The sequence below is a fragment of the Typopeltis vanoorti genome, chromosome 10, assembly GCF_054136105.1.
Source record: "Typopeltis vanoorti isolate ZY-2024b chromosome 10, IOZ_Tvanoo_1.0, whole genome shotgun sequence".
Classification (NCBI taxonomy): domain Eukaryota; kingdom Metazoa; phylum Arthropoda; class Arachnida; order Uropygi; family Thelyphonidae; genus Typopeltis; species Typopeltis vanoorti.
Genome location: NC_143558.1, coordinates 131420616 through 131437569, shown reverse-complemented (window position 1 = coordinate 131437569; position 16954 = coordinate 131420616). Strand labels below are relative to the sequence as shown.

At 36.7% G+C, this 16954-nt stretch overlaps 1 protein-coding gene across 1 annotated transcript in view; it reads left to right on the top strand.

Moving 5' to 3' along the window:
- The window catches only part of LOC150102798 (anoctamin-5-like), a 621013-nt gene that overhangs the window by 249057 nt on the left and 355002 nt on the right, over positions 1–16954 (top strand). Inside the window, exon 8 of the mRNA XM_090398743.1 lies at positions 1886–1942. Coding sequence (XP_090254869.1) covers positions 1886–1942 — 57 coding nt within the window. The remainder of the gene's footprint in view (positions 1–1885; positions 1943–16954) is intronic.

Genomic DNA, 16954 nt, shown 5'->3' with positions numbered 1-16954 from the left:
ATCTATACATTAAAATGCTAACGTAATAACATTTGTAGGCATTCTGTGTATTTCGTCATTGTTAGGCATGTGCTTGCGTTCAAGATCTTGTGAATGCCAAAGTTTGATAGCAGCTCAATAACATTCTGATCGAGTATTACTGAGGTCAGTGTTGAAATGAACTGGATTGAGGATGGTTTCTTTAGATTCTAAAATTTTTCTTTCCAGTTTGTCATATCATCGAATGATGTTTTCCCATTTGTCCCACATGAGTGGGTGAGTGATAGTTTTCATCGTTAGCGTCAGCAATGTTTGTTTGTATTTCTCTCATGTTATGCATCCAATGAAATCTTCTAAGAAGGCGAAACTAGTTGTGTGGTTTATTTAAAATAAAATAGTGTTTCTATTTTTATCTCTTGGCTTCTAGTCATTTAATCTGTTTCAAAACTGTCTCTCTCAGCCAAGTCAGTTATATATATTACACACACACACACACACACACACATGCACATTAAACCCCATGACAGATATTTAGGTGATTTGCATGACTGCCCAGTGGGAAATTCCAGATACCTCCTGGGCCAGTTTGTCCCTGGTCACATCTATCACTAGTGATGGAAGTGCTTGATAATGTGCAATACATAACTCTCCCATTCATGTCAATCTTCATATTCCCATAGCATGGTTTGTTTCCACAAACAGTGATCTAGCAAGGTGAATATTTCTGCCTTATCAGCATATCCTCTATAGCTGGAGGAATACCAAACCAGAACCTCTAGGTCTGGTTTGGTATTTAGACAACTTTCATCATCGAATAAAATACACTATATCTTCTTACTAGAGGTCTGAAGTGGCTAATGTGATGTTTCATCTTCAGAGTAAGGTCTTCCTTCCCCCCAAATTCTTTTCATATGCAGTGCTGGTTAAGAGCCTTGCTGGGCATGCTTGAAGACCTTGTAGTTGATAAATTATGAACACTCACACACTTGCCTTCATTTGAAGGTACAGCAGTAAAACAGTTTCCGAAGACCAGACAGCTGGCAAATAGTCTGTCTACAAGAAATAGGGATTCCAATTTTTGATTATTACTGAAGGGCATGAATTTTCCTTCCTTACTGACTTTATTGGCATGTTTTGTAGTTGTGCTATGAGACCTGGATTTTTCTGATCTCTGGTTAGAAGAGCACCACAGTTTCAAGACAGAGTTTTTCTAATTACAGGCTGTCGCATTTGCATCTAATTTCATAAACTCCAGGGCGTTTGTAATATGGGCTGGGAGTCTTCGGTAAATTCAGCCACAATCTTATAAGGTTGGTGGGTTTATGTGTACTTTGAAGTCATATTTTCAAAAATATTGTTTCAGTGCATTGACAGGCCTTGTTGCAAAAGGCAGCAAACTGTACCTCTTTATCTTGTGTTTTCTGTATTTGCAATGTTCTGCTTGCACTCTGCTATAGCTATTTCATAAAAAGAAATCTCAGTGAAGCAGTTCAGCATTCAAACATAGTGGATTTTATACTGTGGATTCATTCTGTGTTTTCAAGTTTTTGGGATTTCTTGTTTATTATGAGTTTATCATGAAGCTGTCTTTCAGCGAGAAGTTCTTATTTAGAAATGCCTATTATACATTATAGACATTTCTAAATAAGAACTTCTCTCTGAAAGCTAATTTTTCTATTTATCTAACTTCGCAGTTATTTTATTTCATTGTACTGTGCTTTCACTTGAAAGATAATATGGATTTCATTCAGTTACCAGTCAGTGGAAGATTAGGAAATTAATTTTATTACTTTTCACTTTTAAATAGTGTTATATTATATGCATATTTATTTATAGATTCAAAATGGATTTAATCAAAGTGGTAGAACACACAATTTAAATAAACCTTTACTTTTTTTTTTTCCAGGGACCACATGGAAGAGGTCCTTTTTTGGCTGACCTTGATCTACCCAATGAAAGACGGGTATGAAAAATTTCTGCTTAAATTTTCTATTTTACGATGTTAGTAATTTTGAATTTATTTGACTATTTAAACTTCAACTTCTAATTTGATTAAACAGTTATTATTATTACCTGAGTCAAGGACTTATCGAGGGAGGCCATACATTACCAAAACCGGCTGTTGTACCTTCCCTTAAATTCAGTCACACTAGATTCACTCATTACCCTTAAAAGCAAAGTATTATTCCACTCACTCACTACTCTGTGTGAGAGAAAAACCTAGGTCTTACCCTTTTCTTGATTGTGAACAAACTTAACTTCCATGGATGCCCCATGTTTTCTTCCCACCATCCATATAATTATTATTATTACTACTACTACTATTACCGGCAACTCCAAGGAGTCCATAGACTCATCGAGGGAGGCCCTAACATCATGTCAAGAACAACAATTCGACATTCACACAGCATCTATCATACTTCACCTTGAACTCATTTATAGTCGTGGCACCCACAACAGACTCTGGCAGCTTACTCCACTTATTCACCACTCTCCAAGTAAAAAATCTATCTCTTACACCCTTGCTAACCACACTCTTGCCCAGCTTCCATGTATGGCCCATAGTCCTCCCACCATCAGTCCTATTCTCAAAAATATCTTCTGAATTAATCTTATAGAAACTCTTCAGTAATTTGGATGTCTCAATCATACCACCCCTTTTCTGCCTATCAACCAATTTCTGCAATCCACAAATCTTCAACCTGTTCTCATAAGGTTCATTCCATAGACCTGCTATCATCTTGGCCACTCATCTCTGGATCCTCTCCACCACCTCCCCATCAAGAAGAAACCCTGGCGCCCAAATCTGAGCACAGTAGTCTGATGAGGTCTTATCAAGGTTCGATACAGAGGAACAATAACCTGCTTGTGAAAGTATTTTTCAGCAACCAAGTGATTTGATGAGCTCATTAAGCTACTTTTGCGATGTGTCCCCCTAAACTTCAACTCCTTATCCACCAACACTCTCAAATCCCTGTCCTCATCAATCTCCTGGAGTACAGTTCCACCAATGTGATATATTGCTGCTAATCTTTTCAGTCCAAAATACATAACCTTACATTTTGCCACATTAAATTGAAATCCATTCTCCTTAGCCCCATCCTCCAAACTATGCAAATCATCTTGCAAAATTTTGACATCTTCTGCATTCACTATTGCTCTACCCAACTTTGCATCATCAGTGAACAAATGAACCGTTCCTCTCAGATCCTTCCCTATATCGTTAATGAACAAATTAAACAGCAGTGGTCCAAGAACAGAACCCTGTGCACATTACTAGACACAGGCCATCTTTTGGACTACTCCTGAATAAACCACTCTCTGATTTCTCTCCATCAACCACCCTCCTATTCATCTCACCAACCCTATATCCATCCCCATATGCTGCAGTTAACTGATTAGAATTCCATGTAGTATCCTGTCAATGGCCTTAGGAAGGTCCAGTAGAATCACAGCAAACCCATTACCCTTATCCAGTTCAGCCGTCACTGTGTTATAAAACATGAGCGAGTTACTGAGACATGATCTACCCTTCACAAAACCATGCTATCCCCCATACAGTATCCCATTTTCATGTATCCAATCTTGTATTTTCCTCTTGATTATTTTCTCCAAGACCTTGACAACGATTCCTGATATGCTGATCGGTCGGTAATTTACAACAGCATTCTTGGAACCTCCTTTATGCAGTGGAACTATTTTCCCCTCTTTCCACCCCCTTGGGACTAACCCAGACCTGAGACTCAAATTAACCAAAATGATCAAGGGCATTGATAATTCTTTAGCCCCTTCACATACAACAGCTGGTATACCATCCAATCCCACAGATGTATTGACATTGAGGTTTTGTAATAGACTATTCACCACAGTTCCCATATAATCTATTGGTTCATTCATTTCTGCAATGTCACCACCTGGATGATATATTCTTGCAAAGTGCTCGCTCAGTAATTCCACTATATCAACTGATTCGGTTACCTCCCTACAATCGGCATGCTTTAAAATCATTCTGCCATATACATTTTTTCTTTTTCTTGCAACATATCGAAAAAAATGTTTGGGATTCTCTTTAGCCTGCATGGCTAATGTTCTTTCATAATCTGCTTTTACTTTTCTTACCACACCTGTTACCCTTCTGGACTCTGCTTTATACTGTTCATGTACCTTTCTCCTTAAATTCCCTCCACAGTTGTTTCTTTTTTTTTTTGCAGCTCAAGCTTAATGGTGTTATCTATCCATTTAAACCCTACTTGATTTATTATTCGGGCTCTACGTATAAAGTCAGCCATTGTCTCCTGCAAACACTTCTTAACCACCTCCCATGCACTATCAACATCCAGCCCTTGCAGTTTTACATGCCATGGCACCAAGCAAACTCCTAAGCTTGTCATACTTATCAGCCCAATAATTCCACATGTACCCTGTCTTAATTGTAAATTCCACACCTTTAGCCACCCCTCAAGTCCAAAATCCTATGATTACTCTCACGAATTGGTGGCAACATGGTCATATTCGTTACAGCCAAATTCTCAGATGCTATTATTAAGTCACGCACTCTCTGACCCCTAGTATTTTCCATTACATGCTGTTGCAGATAGTTAATAACTGCATAAAATCCAATTCCTTTCTCCCATGTGTCCTCTCCTCCTTCCAATCAATGTTACCATAGTTGAAATCTCCCATAATAATTACTCTCCTTCCACTCATTTCTTCTATTTGCTTATGCATACTATCTCCACCATATATTCCATCACCTGGTCTATGGCATCACCCAATTATATATTTTGTTCTGCTAGCCTCAGTCTCACACCAAATAGCCTCAAATGTGCTCTTTTCTCTATCCTGCAGTTCAACTTCTATTCTCCTTGGCTGCAGCTCATCAGCTATCATCAATAACACTCTTCCCCCCCCATTTTATTCTCCCTGTCACTCCTGAACACACTATACCCCTTGCATTCAATCCCACTACCTATATCATCTTCTGTCAGCCATGTTTCACTAATGCCAATAACCTGTGGCCTGGAAGTGCCAACCAAGGGCAAAAATTCTTCCTTCTTGTTCCTAATACTTCTGGCATTAGTATACATGAATTGCAGAAGCCCATTTGTCCCATCAGACGATATTCTATAACACCCATTCAGAAGTTTATAGATCTTGATCATATCACCTGTCTTTCTCCTGGGAACCAGAATCTGTGGAAATAATAATAATAATAATAAAATGGAATAAAAATTTACATCAAGGAATTAAACTTTCTCCTACTGTAAACTTAAACACTCTCCTCTTTGCTGATGACCAAATAATAATTACAAATTCTGAAGATAACTTACAGAAAGGTATTTTAGATCTAAATGAGATATCCAAAGATTATGGTATGATAATATCAACAGAAAAATCAAAAACTATGGCCTTTAAAGGACAAGATCCTGCAAGAACTAAAATAGTAATAGTTAACAAGATCTTAGAACAGGTGAATTCATTTAACTACATAGGATGTATGATCACATATGAAAATTAAAAAGATATAAACGTAAAAATTGCAAAATATTTAAAAATAACAGGTGTAATTAACTCTATATTTAAACCAAACCTAGTTCAAAAACAAACCAGACTAAAAGTATACAATACATTAGCCCTACCAGCCTTAACTTATGGAAGCGAAATCTGGACAATAAAACAAAAAGACAAACAAAGATTAACAACAGCAGAAATGAAGTTTATGAGAAAAACTGCAACATATACCCTATTTGATCACAAAAGAAATGAAGAAATTATGAAAGAATTAAACCAAGAACCAGTAATAGAAAAAATTAAAAAATATAAACAAAAATGGATGGAACACGCTCAAAGAATGAAAACAGAAAGATTACCAAAACAAGCCTTAAAGTACAAGCCATTAGGAAAAAGAAAACCAGGACCTCCTCTTAAACGATTAAACGATGACTTCTAAGGCCAGAACAGGCCATGCTAGGCCTATATCCTTGATACACATGATGATGACCAGAACCTGTAATCTGACTCTGGTTAAAATGTGAGCAAATTGCTAAATGTGAACTTCTTTTAGTAAACCCATGCTGCTTCCTGCAGAGTGTATCATGTTTGTTTACCCATTTCTGTATGCGAGTTCTTACCAACTTTTCTAAAATCTTCAATACCACACTAGAGATACTGATAGGTCAGTACAGACACATCAGTTTTTTCACTGTCCTTGTACAATAGAACTATTATAAATTCCTCCCATTCCTCTGGTATCATTCCTTAGCTGAGACTCAAGTTACACAAACATGCAAAAGGCCTATTCATTTGAACACTACTTCAGCAAACATGCTGATATTCCATCTGTCCCTATTGACAAATTCGTATCCAGATTTATGCAACATCTCTTAAAGGATAATGGGTGATATTTCCTGATTTTATTAAATAGTGGAGGGGGGGGATATATATATATATATATATATATATATAGAGAGAGAGAGAGAGAGAGAGAGAGAGAGAATTCAGCTGCTAATGGGTTCAGCATCAACATTTGACTTGGCAATTTAAGTACTAAAAGTACATTTTACTGTTTCAAGTATATTACCAGTACTACTTGAGCTCATAAAAAGAATATGTGTAGTGTGTGAGTGTTTTCATGCTTTCAAATCAGACTGCAGTGAAGGCTGTGGTTTTGACTTGCTTACTTACACTTATTGGATAATCAAGATTTGGAGAGTGGTAGAGATTTTGGATGGATTGAGACATAAGGTCCCTCATTTAGAGTGAGGATTCATTATTTTGGTTATTCATTTGATGAACCTGTTAGGAGAGTGGAAATGGTATTCAGACCTTGAAGGGAGAGTGGAAATCATTGAAAAGAAGAAAGTGAAAAGTTGGAGCAGTGGAAATATGGTATCCATATGGAATGTTTAAAGTTATTGTGTGGGTGTTGTTTTTTTTACGTACATACTGTCTGTAATAATTTTTAGGCTGTAACCATTATTGCAAAAATGTTTTAATTATCTGAAATTCGTTTTGTAGGATCTGCATCCATGGGACAAATTGTCCAAATTCTGTTATTTTTATTTATTTATTTATTATTTTTTATTGGGCAGTTGAGTGGTGCTAGTCAACATATGTGTGGCATTCTATGCAAGTAGATTTTCTGTATTCCAAGAAGACAAAGTAGAGTGATAAGTTTGTGATGAGTGTATCTAAATGGAAGATATTTAAGATGCTTTGCAGATGACATAGTTATCTTTACTTCAACTGCACATGAATTACAGACTTGTATCCATGAGCTCCAAATTGCTAGCAGAACAGCAGGCCTAAAGATAAACCTAAAGAAGACCCTAGTTATGTTCAATAGCTATGTCCAACCAGAAGTAATAAAAATCAATAATGAGAAAATTAAACAAGTAGATCATTACATATACTTAGGACAACAGATATCAATGGAACAAGATATCATGGATGAAATTAAAAGGCGCACGATGTGCTTGGGTGGAAAGCATTTGGAAAATTACATTCAATATTCAAAAGCCACCTACCATTGTGTCTGAAGAGAAAAGTTTTTAACCAGTGTATTCTTCCTATACTGACATATAGCTGTGAAACATGGACACTGATGCAAAGGAAATTCAGAAATTAAGAACAACGCAATTCGTTTTGTAGGATCTGATCACAATTTCTTATCCATGTATTCCACAAAAGGAATACATGGATAAGAAATCAAACCAAAATCTCCAACATCATAGGAAGAGTGAAACGTCTGAAGTCGCAATGGGCTGGGCATATTGCTCGAAGACAGGATAAGCGATGGACAAAAGAATTACTGGATTGGGTTCCATGAGAGGAAAAACGACCACGACGCTGACCTAAATCACATTTGATTGATGATATCATCAGATTTGCAGGAGTGACATGGAAAAGGAGAGCCATGGACAGAGAGTTTTGGAGTAATCTTGGAAAGGCCTTCATCCAGCAGTGGATTGACAATGGATGATGATGATGATATCTGAAACTGGTAGAGTTCTGTTTTTCTCCAGTGTCAGTTGCTGAGGCAGCTAAGGAATGTGTCAAGGGTCTAGGAGTCTTGATCAAATGATAAATACACCATTTGCATATCAGTCTTGAGGTTTAAGAAGGGAGGAGTTTTCAATGCTTTTTCTTTTTCTAATTATTCCTCCATATTACAGCTGCTAGATAGGGAAGGAGGGGAAGAAGTCATTCAAGAACAAGTTTAACTAGCTGGTAGCATGTGTGATTTAAAAAAAAAAAAGTCATACTATGTCTAAGGGACATTTCCTTTTTAATGAGGAGATAGTTGAATTTTTAGAGACAGTTTAAACAGGGAGGTCACATCAGTATAGAATGAAATATTATTTGTGGGAAACATGTATCCTTATCTACATTAAAATTCATTTATTTAATTTGATATATTTATTTAATGCAAGGTTCTACATGAATCCTCAACACTAGACTGGTTTCATCTTCTTTGACTAGATAACAGAGACTTAACCAAAAACTAGATGCTCCTTCAGACCACACAGATTAACTCTTGATCATCCCAAGATACTCAGCAGTGGTTTCACTCAGTGACAAAAAATCCATCAGCAAGCAGATTTTTTTTTTCTGTACAAAATTATATGAAACAAACTTGGCATCTGATTAATAGATGCTGGATTATGCTTCTAAAGCTACTGCCTTTGAAACCATAAAAAAACAGCTTCATGAAAGAGGCAAGCCTTTCAAACAGTTAGAAAATGACTCAGTACGTTTTAGGCTCTATCTACTCTATCCTAGAACTGTAGAGAAAGATCTCCCCCCTTCATAAAATATGACCCCTCAAGTAAATTACTTTTTGTAATCAAACAAATAAAACCAGCAAATGACCAGGAATCTGGCACAAGGCCCAAAGTTATTAAGCAACACATAGTCTAATATGGCCTTTCATACTAAGATTAATAATGAAAGTTTTGGAACTGGACATATACCAAACATATTACTTATTTGTTTGCTTGTGCTTGGCAGATCCAAGCATAAGCAAAGGTTTGCTTATGCTTGGTTATGCTTTGCTTATGCCTGGATCTGCCGAAACTCTTATAGTTTCTATATTCGGCACGAAACTCTTGTTGTTTCTCTATTCGGCTTTGAAATAATGTTGGATTCAATATCTACTTAATTTGAATAATTTTGCATTGTCAAAGTGAAGCCTTTTGGCTCTCTTTTTTTCAGATATTACTTATTAATCACACCCATATACAAACAAAGGAAAAGAAATTCAATCAGCAACTACACACCCATAGCTACACTACCAGTTATCAACCAATTTATGGAGAGGATTGTTTCTTAACAAACTTGCTACATATATAGAAAACTTTGATATCATTCCTAAAACACTCTATGGTTTCCAGAAGAGCAAATGAATAACAACTCTCTTGGAGAATTTCATAGATCTAATCCACACTGCCTTAGATAAAAACACAATTGTTATGGTGATCTTTATTGACCTGTCTAAAGTTTGATACACTAAAGCATGAAACATTTCTAGCAAAGCTAAGACATGTTGGAATAGCTAGGTTTCTGTCCCATCCTGTCAAGTGTCATCTCTACCAAGGAGGTTGTTCTTGACTGTTATGGAACTCTAGCTGGGATCCATTATGTGCAGTAGAAAGATGAGATGGTGAGGCTCTAATCTCTTTCATCTCACAGTTAGTAGTATTATAGGTCCATAGATATGTGTTCATGGTTTTCCTGTTTCACAGGATGAAAAATCTGAATTTCTGGGGGGGGGGGGGGGGAATCCCTCGATTTTCCTATGAGACAGGCAATGCACCATTTGATTGAAAACACCTGATAATAGTTCCTCTTGTTATAAATGGGATTTGAACATTGCTTTTTTCCAACCAAAGGGCTTGTCTGTACCAACTGAGATACAGAAGCTCTGGGCCTCTGCACACATGGTTTAAAAATTAACTTAAAGAAAGGAAACAGATAGCATGCATTGGATCATCCCATAGTACAGAGTTACCAGTAACCTCATATTTATTTAGCATATGGCTCACACATGAAAAGTTACATTACAATAATCATTTATATATATATATATATAAACATAATATTTAATAGACATATGTACTATAATAATACATAATACAGTCATAAAAGACACACTCAAGAATAGACTACAACTCTGTGTCTAGGTTCATTATCCAGTCAACCACACTTAGTGTAACGTGGATGAAGTCTGACAGGTTTCCATTGTATGCATGTCGGGCATATTCTACTGTAATATGATTAATTGTCTGGTGGGATGATCCACAGTTCCACCTGGGTGAGGCAATCATGTCCCATTTGTAAAGGTAGTCTGCACATCTACCATGATTGGTGCAGATTATGTTAAGGTAGACCAAGGTTTCCGAGGTAGGTCAAAACCCAAAGGCATCTGCGTTGGGTCCACTAATTCATGGAAGTACCCTGTTGAAGTGTTACACCAGGATTCTTTCCACTTTTCTTTCATGTTAAAACTTGTCTCTGCAGGATTTTTCATTGTTAAGATTAGAGGGTGCCTTGATTTTAGCCTATTTATTTCTAGGGGTGGGATGTCTTCATGGATTGGGAGATCTTGGGTTTCCATGATTTTGCTGTATTCGTGTAGAAGAAAGTTGGATGAAGCTGCAGAGGTGTGGAGGTGGGATGTTGCTTAGCACCGGGAGCCAGTAAGTTGGTGTTGATTTCACAGTTCCAGTAATAAGGTGCATAATGGTGTTAAGCTGAACATCAACCATGTACACATGGGCACTGTTCAGCCATACAGGTGAGCAGTATTCAGCTGCAAAGTAAATGAGACCAAGAGCAGTGCATTATTTCATGCTTTTAGATTGGATGCTATGTTAATGAGATGTGGTTTAAAAGATAGAGTTCTATCCAAAGTGATACCCAGATATTTCGGGAATCTGTTGTAGCATAGCAGTTTGTGGTTGAAGTAGACCATCAGTTCTTTGTTAGCATGGTTATTATTCAGGTGGAAAAATGAAACTTCTGTTTTGCTAGGATTTGGGCATAATCTCCATTTGCAGAAGTATTCATCTAGGACTTCAATGTCATTTGTTAGTATATCTTCCATTGTAGTAAAGTTGGTGTGTCTGATGGCTTGAGCAATGTCATCATTGTAACAAAACTTCTTGGAGGCTGTATTAGGCAAATCTGCGATGTATAAGTTAAAAAGGAGGGGAACCTCATAGTTCCTGACAGTAACCAAACAGTTCAGGAACAGCTCCAGAAAGTAGAGAGAGCTGTTCTCTCTCCTTTCCTCTTCAGTATCTATATGTGCAATATCAGTCAGCTACCTTTCAAACCAAGATCTTACAGTACACAGGTGACACAGCAATGGTATCCATCTATACTGACATAATTGCTGCACAAGCAAACATACAATACATCAATCTTATCATCAGATTGCTCACCCTAAACTACATTCACATAAACTTTGATAAGACAATACCAATGATTTTCAGAAACCCATTCAGCCAGCCAGTTGACAGTAAGTTATAACAATCAGACATCTGCCCTCCTACATACTAGGCAAATATATAGTGTTTGCTGTTTTTGCAATTTGTAAAAATTGCAAAATACAGTATCATTTTTATCATTTATGTATGTTTATATAATAATCGCTGCATAGGCAAACATACAGTACAACAATCTTGTCACCAGATTGCTCACCTTAACTACATTCACATAAACTTTGATAAGACATAAAATTAAGCCATATATAGAACTACCAAAACAGAATATAAACATTGAAGAACATTGGTGCAAATTAAAGGAAATAATATTAAATTCGGCAGAAAAAACAATAGGTTATACAACAATTGCCACAGAAAGTAAAAAGGATTGGATCTCAAATGAAGTAAAAAGGTTAAGCGATCAAAGGAAAAGCAGGGAACTAAAACAGAACTATAACAGAAATGAATATAATAGATTAACCAGAGAAATTAGAAAACTAGTTAAAAGAGACAGGAATAACTGGTTAGAAGAAAAATGCAAAATGGCAGAAAAGCTATCAAAAGAAAATAACCTTCATGGATTATATAAACAAATAGACCAAATTAGCAAGACATGGACAACAAAAATTATAATGATCAAAAACAAAGAGGGACAACTAATTGAAAGTAAAACAAAAAGAATGGCCAAATGGGAAGAATATTTCAAAGATTTATATAATAAAAACAGCTCCCAGGATATTACGATTCCAGCCACTGAAATGGAAGAGGAAACGAATATCTTTACCAAAGAAATAATAGACACTGCATAGAAAAACTCAAAACTAGGAAAGCTAGTTTTGAGTTTTTATACATGCAGTGTCTATTATTCAAAAGGAACAACTTTTGGAACCATTAGAAACATTATTTGAAAGGATCTACAAAAACGGAGCAGTGCCTACTGATTGGACCAAATCAGTCATAACTCCTATATACAAGAAAGGAGATAAAACAGAATGCAATAATTACAGAGGCATTAGCCTCCTCAGTATTCCAAGTAAGGTTTTTACGAAAGTACTTCAAAAACAAATTAAGCCATATATAGAACTGGCACTAGGAGAAGAACAAGCCGGTTTCAGACCAGGGCGAAGCACAATTGATCAACTATTCACCTTAAGACAGCTAATAGAAAAGACACTAGAGTACAACCAAAGTTGCTACATAAATTTCATAGACTTTTGTCAGGCATTTGATTCAATCCGTAGAAGAGAACTATGGAAGAATTTGGAATTCCCAACAAAACCATAAGAATAATAAAGAATCTATATGAGAAATCTGAAAGTGCAGTACGTTATGAACCAGTTGGTTACAGTGTTGGACACTGTGACCAACTGGTTCCACACACAGAGAGCGGAATAAGACAGGGATGCAATCTGTCACCAGATCCGTTGAATGTTACACTGGAAGAAGCAACCAATAAGGCCTTAAACAATGAAGATTCCGGAATCAAAATATATGGGGAAAATGTGACAAATTTAAAATTTGCAGATGACGTTGCATTACTTGCAAGCACAGATGAAAATCTACAGCGAATTCCTGATAAAATAAAGGAGTGTATAAAATCTGGATTAAACATAAATATAGACAAAACAAAAATTATGCAAATAGGAAAAAAAAGCACCAATCTGAAAATTGAAATTGATAGTAAGAATCTAGAGCAGGTAGAAAACTTCACCTACCTTGGAGGAGTTATTGAGTACAATGGTGAAATTATAAAAGATATAAACAGACTAATCAGTCAAGCATCCCAAACATTTGGACGACTTAATGAAATATGGAAGTCAAGAGACATCAAACAAGTAACAAAAGTAAGAATCTATGGAACAACCTCCCAATACTCCTCTATGGAAGTGAATGCTGGAATCTCAAAAAGGCTGAAGAGAAAAAATTAAAAATGGGTTGCCTAAGAAGATTACTTGGAGTATCTCTGCTGGATTGACTAAGAAACGAAAACATGAGGAAACGACTAAAACAAGAAATAACAATAATAGACAAAATCCAAGAAAGAAGACTGTGATGGTTTGGCCATGTGACCAGAATGGGAACAGAAAGACTACCATTTAAAGCCCTGAATACAACAATGGAAGGTAAAAGATCCAAAGGATGGCCCAGAATTAGATGGATAGACAAAATAAAAGAGGACCTGAAAACCAAATCACAACAAGCGACACCAAACTGAACAGAATTGTTCAGACTCTCCCAGGACAGACAGAAGTGGAAAGAGTTCATTCGGCCTCATCATCATCCACATAGATGATGGAAGAGAGAAGAAGATATAATAATGGTTACCTAACATTTTGTGCTTATTCTGAATTGTATATTTGTAAATACTCTGTATATCTGATGATGATAATAAACTTAATGTATTGTAAAAAAAAAAAATTTTAAAAATCTTCAGACCTCCATGATCAAATAATCATTGCGGGAGGTCCCACTCTCGTATACATAGTTCATAACATTGTGTCTTAAACACATTCATGTTCTCTGCAGACACCATATTCTCAGGGCAATGCACTCCATGCAGAAAATGTGTATCTCACTCCTTTTTTCACACCCTCCTTATAAAGCTTCCAGTGATTACCTCTTGTTCTCCCTCATCTCTCATCATTCTATGAAAAACCTTTTCAACATTAATAAGAATCTCTTACCAACTTGCACAACTCTATCATATCATCCCTCCTCCTATCGGCTGGATTTTGTAAATTGCATATCTTCTCAACCTTTCTTCATACTTAACATTCCAGGGACCCCTCTTGTAAAGCCCCATTTGCACTTGTAGTTCTTCCCAACTTTGCTTCATCTGCAAATAACCGAATATCTGCATTCAAACTTTCCCCAATATAGTTAACATACAGGTTTAACAGCGATTGCCTTAAACCAGACACTTGAGGCACACCACTAGTGACTTTCCTCTTCTGGGATATTGTTACCCCAAATCTTGCTAATGCATATCACTCAGCCAGTCTCCAATCCATTGTACTAACTTAGCATTTGTAAAATCTAAGTATACTACTATGTTTCCATCTCCCATGTCCACTTGTTACCTTATTGTATAAGTATGAAAAATAATAAAACATGACTTTCCTGTAGCAAATCTGTGCTACCCATCAAAGAGAATACCACTGTTGTCAGCCTATTCTGGATCCTGGTTCTTACTAATCTCTCTGACACACAGATTCACCTATATAACTTGAAGCTTGTGTTCTCTCATAACCTTTAAGCAGTACAATCTTGCCTTCATTTTCCACTCATTTGGAACTTGACCCATTGTAAGACACATTAAACAAGTATACCAAGGTTTAACTTCCTGGCACATTCCATCAAAACATGCGGCGATATATTAAGTCCCACAGCCTTAGTAATATTAAATATGTCCAATTTTCCTTATACCTCTTGTTCACTCAGTCTCTCCTCTTCTACTACTCTAAACAATGTCACTTTCACAAGGATAAACTGCCTCTATGAACTGTTCATTTGATATCTCATTCTGATGGCTACATATTTAAAGAACTGCATAGGCTTCTTTTGTGTATGTGGCTTCATTAGTTAATCACTTCTTATACTGCATCTATGCCACCCTTACCAACTGACTCTTGACATGAACTTGGCTGTTCTTTGTATTGCTCATGGAACTGGTTATTATCACTCATGTTGCTTTCATAATACCTTTTTTAATCTGAATTGAATGCTAAATCTGTAGATGTGAAATGCATTCATGTATTTCACATCTACCTTATTTAACCTTGTGACCTTTGAAATACATTTACATTGCTTCCACTAGATGCTTCTTGAATACCATCCATGCAGCATTGATATTATTATTAAACAAGACCTCATGGAGTCAAAGACTCATCTAGGAGGTCCTTTTATCTCACACACATCTCATCATACCGGGTCTTAAACACATTCGAACTCCTTGCAGACACCATACTCTCAGGCAAGGCATTCCAATCATTCACAACTCTGCACGAAAAAAACCTGCCTCTCACTCCCCTACTCACACCCTCTTTATACAGTTTCCGGGGACTCCTCCTTCCGTGCAACATCAGCAAGTGGTCTCCTGATCTTTCCATAATCATCAGCCTTGTTGAGCTATATATATCCTTTTCTCACAGAGGTCTGCAGGTGAAGGGGTAACCACCCAGGTAATCACTCAATCGTCACTCTTACCAAACTGAAGATTTTACACTTTATTTATAACGATATCCTCTTATGATGATCAAATCCAAGACCCTTTATCCTTGCATACCCTCTATATACTTCTGAGGTAGTTGTCCTTCAAAAACTTGAGAAATTCATTTTCAATACTGTCAGATGCTATGTCATCATTCTGATATATATTGCCATAATGAAAATTGCTCATAATAATGACCATTTTCCTGTTTGCTTGGCTAATTTGCTAATACATTTCATCTTCACTACCTTTCACATTATAGGTCTATAGCAAGATCAGACTAAGTGTTTCATTCTGTTTATTTCACTCCATAATGCCTCAAAACCACTGCAAACGCCCCCCCCCCCCCAATCTCTATCTTGCAAGGGTACACCTCTTTTTCTATTGTGAACAGAACCTCCATGAAAAACATCATACCTTTTCATCTCTATTGCAGTCAGGGTGTCATGATCATCCAAACACATCTGACTTATCCCAACAATTCTCAACACTGCTAGTGTTACGAGAAGTAGCGGTGTGTAAAGAGGGCTCCCTTTTGAGCTAAGGTTTTTTGAAATAATTAATAGTATCTAAGTGTGTGTGTGTGTGTGTGTGCATGAGTAAGAGTTGCTATAAAAATTGAGTGCTTGCAGTGTTATTATAGTGTGGGATTTTTTGTTTCGTTTATTTACAAATTCTTTGAAATTAGAGCTCAGTATAGTAACCGGCGAAGGAAAGATGGTGGTGGCTTTGTAAATGGAGGAATTTAAATTTGATTTTAGTCATTTCATGAAATGTGTGCTGTATGTACTCGTTTGATTATATAGAAAAATTGTGGATATCTAAGGCAGAGTGTGAGCTGAACTGAATGAGGATTTCATGAGTACTAATGTCGATAGCTGAAAGTGTTAGTAGCAAGAATGCTGCGAGGAGGAGGATGAGTGCTCGTCTGATAGAAAAGATGGAGTAAAAGGGCAGCAAAAAATGTTAAAAAAGCATTGAAAATGAAAATGAGTGATCTGAGAAACTTAATTGATGGTAAGAAAGACTAAAGTGATGTAAATGTGGTGGAAGTTACAAAACAAGGTGACGAGCGTGAACTGTATGATCACCCAAAAATGAGCAACCTGAGTGATCATTTAACGCAGCGGTGGCTCTGCTCAGTGACAGGCTCCCCACTACCAAACAGAACTGCTCATATTCCAGGAAACGCATCAGCCAAGGAAGCCCTGATACAGAGCACCCCCAATGGATCCAAATCCTTGGATGCTCAAAAGCTCTGTAAGGCATAAACCTTAAG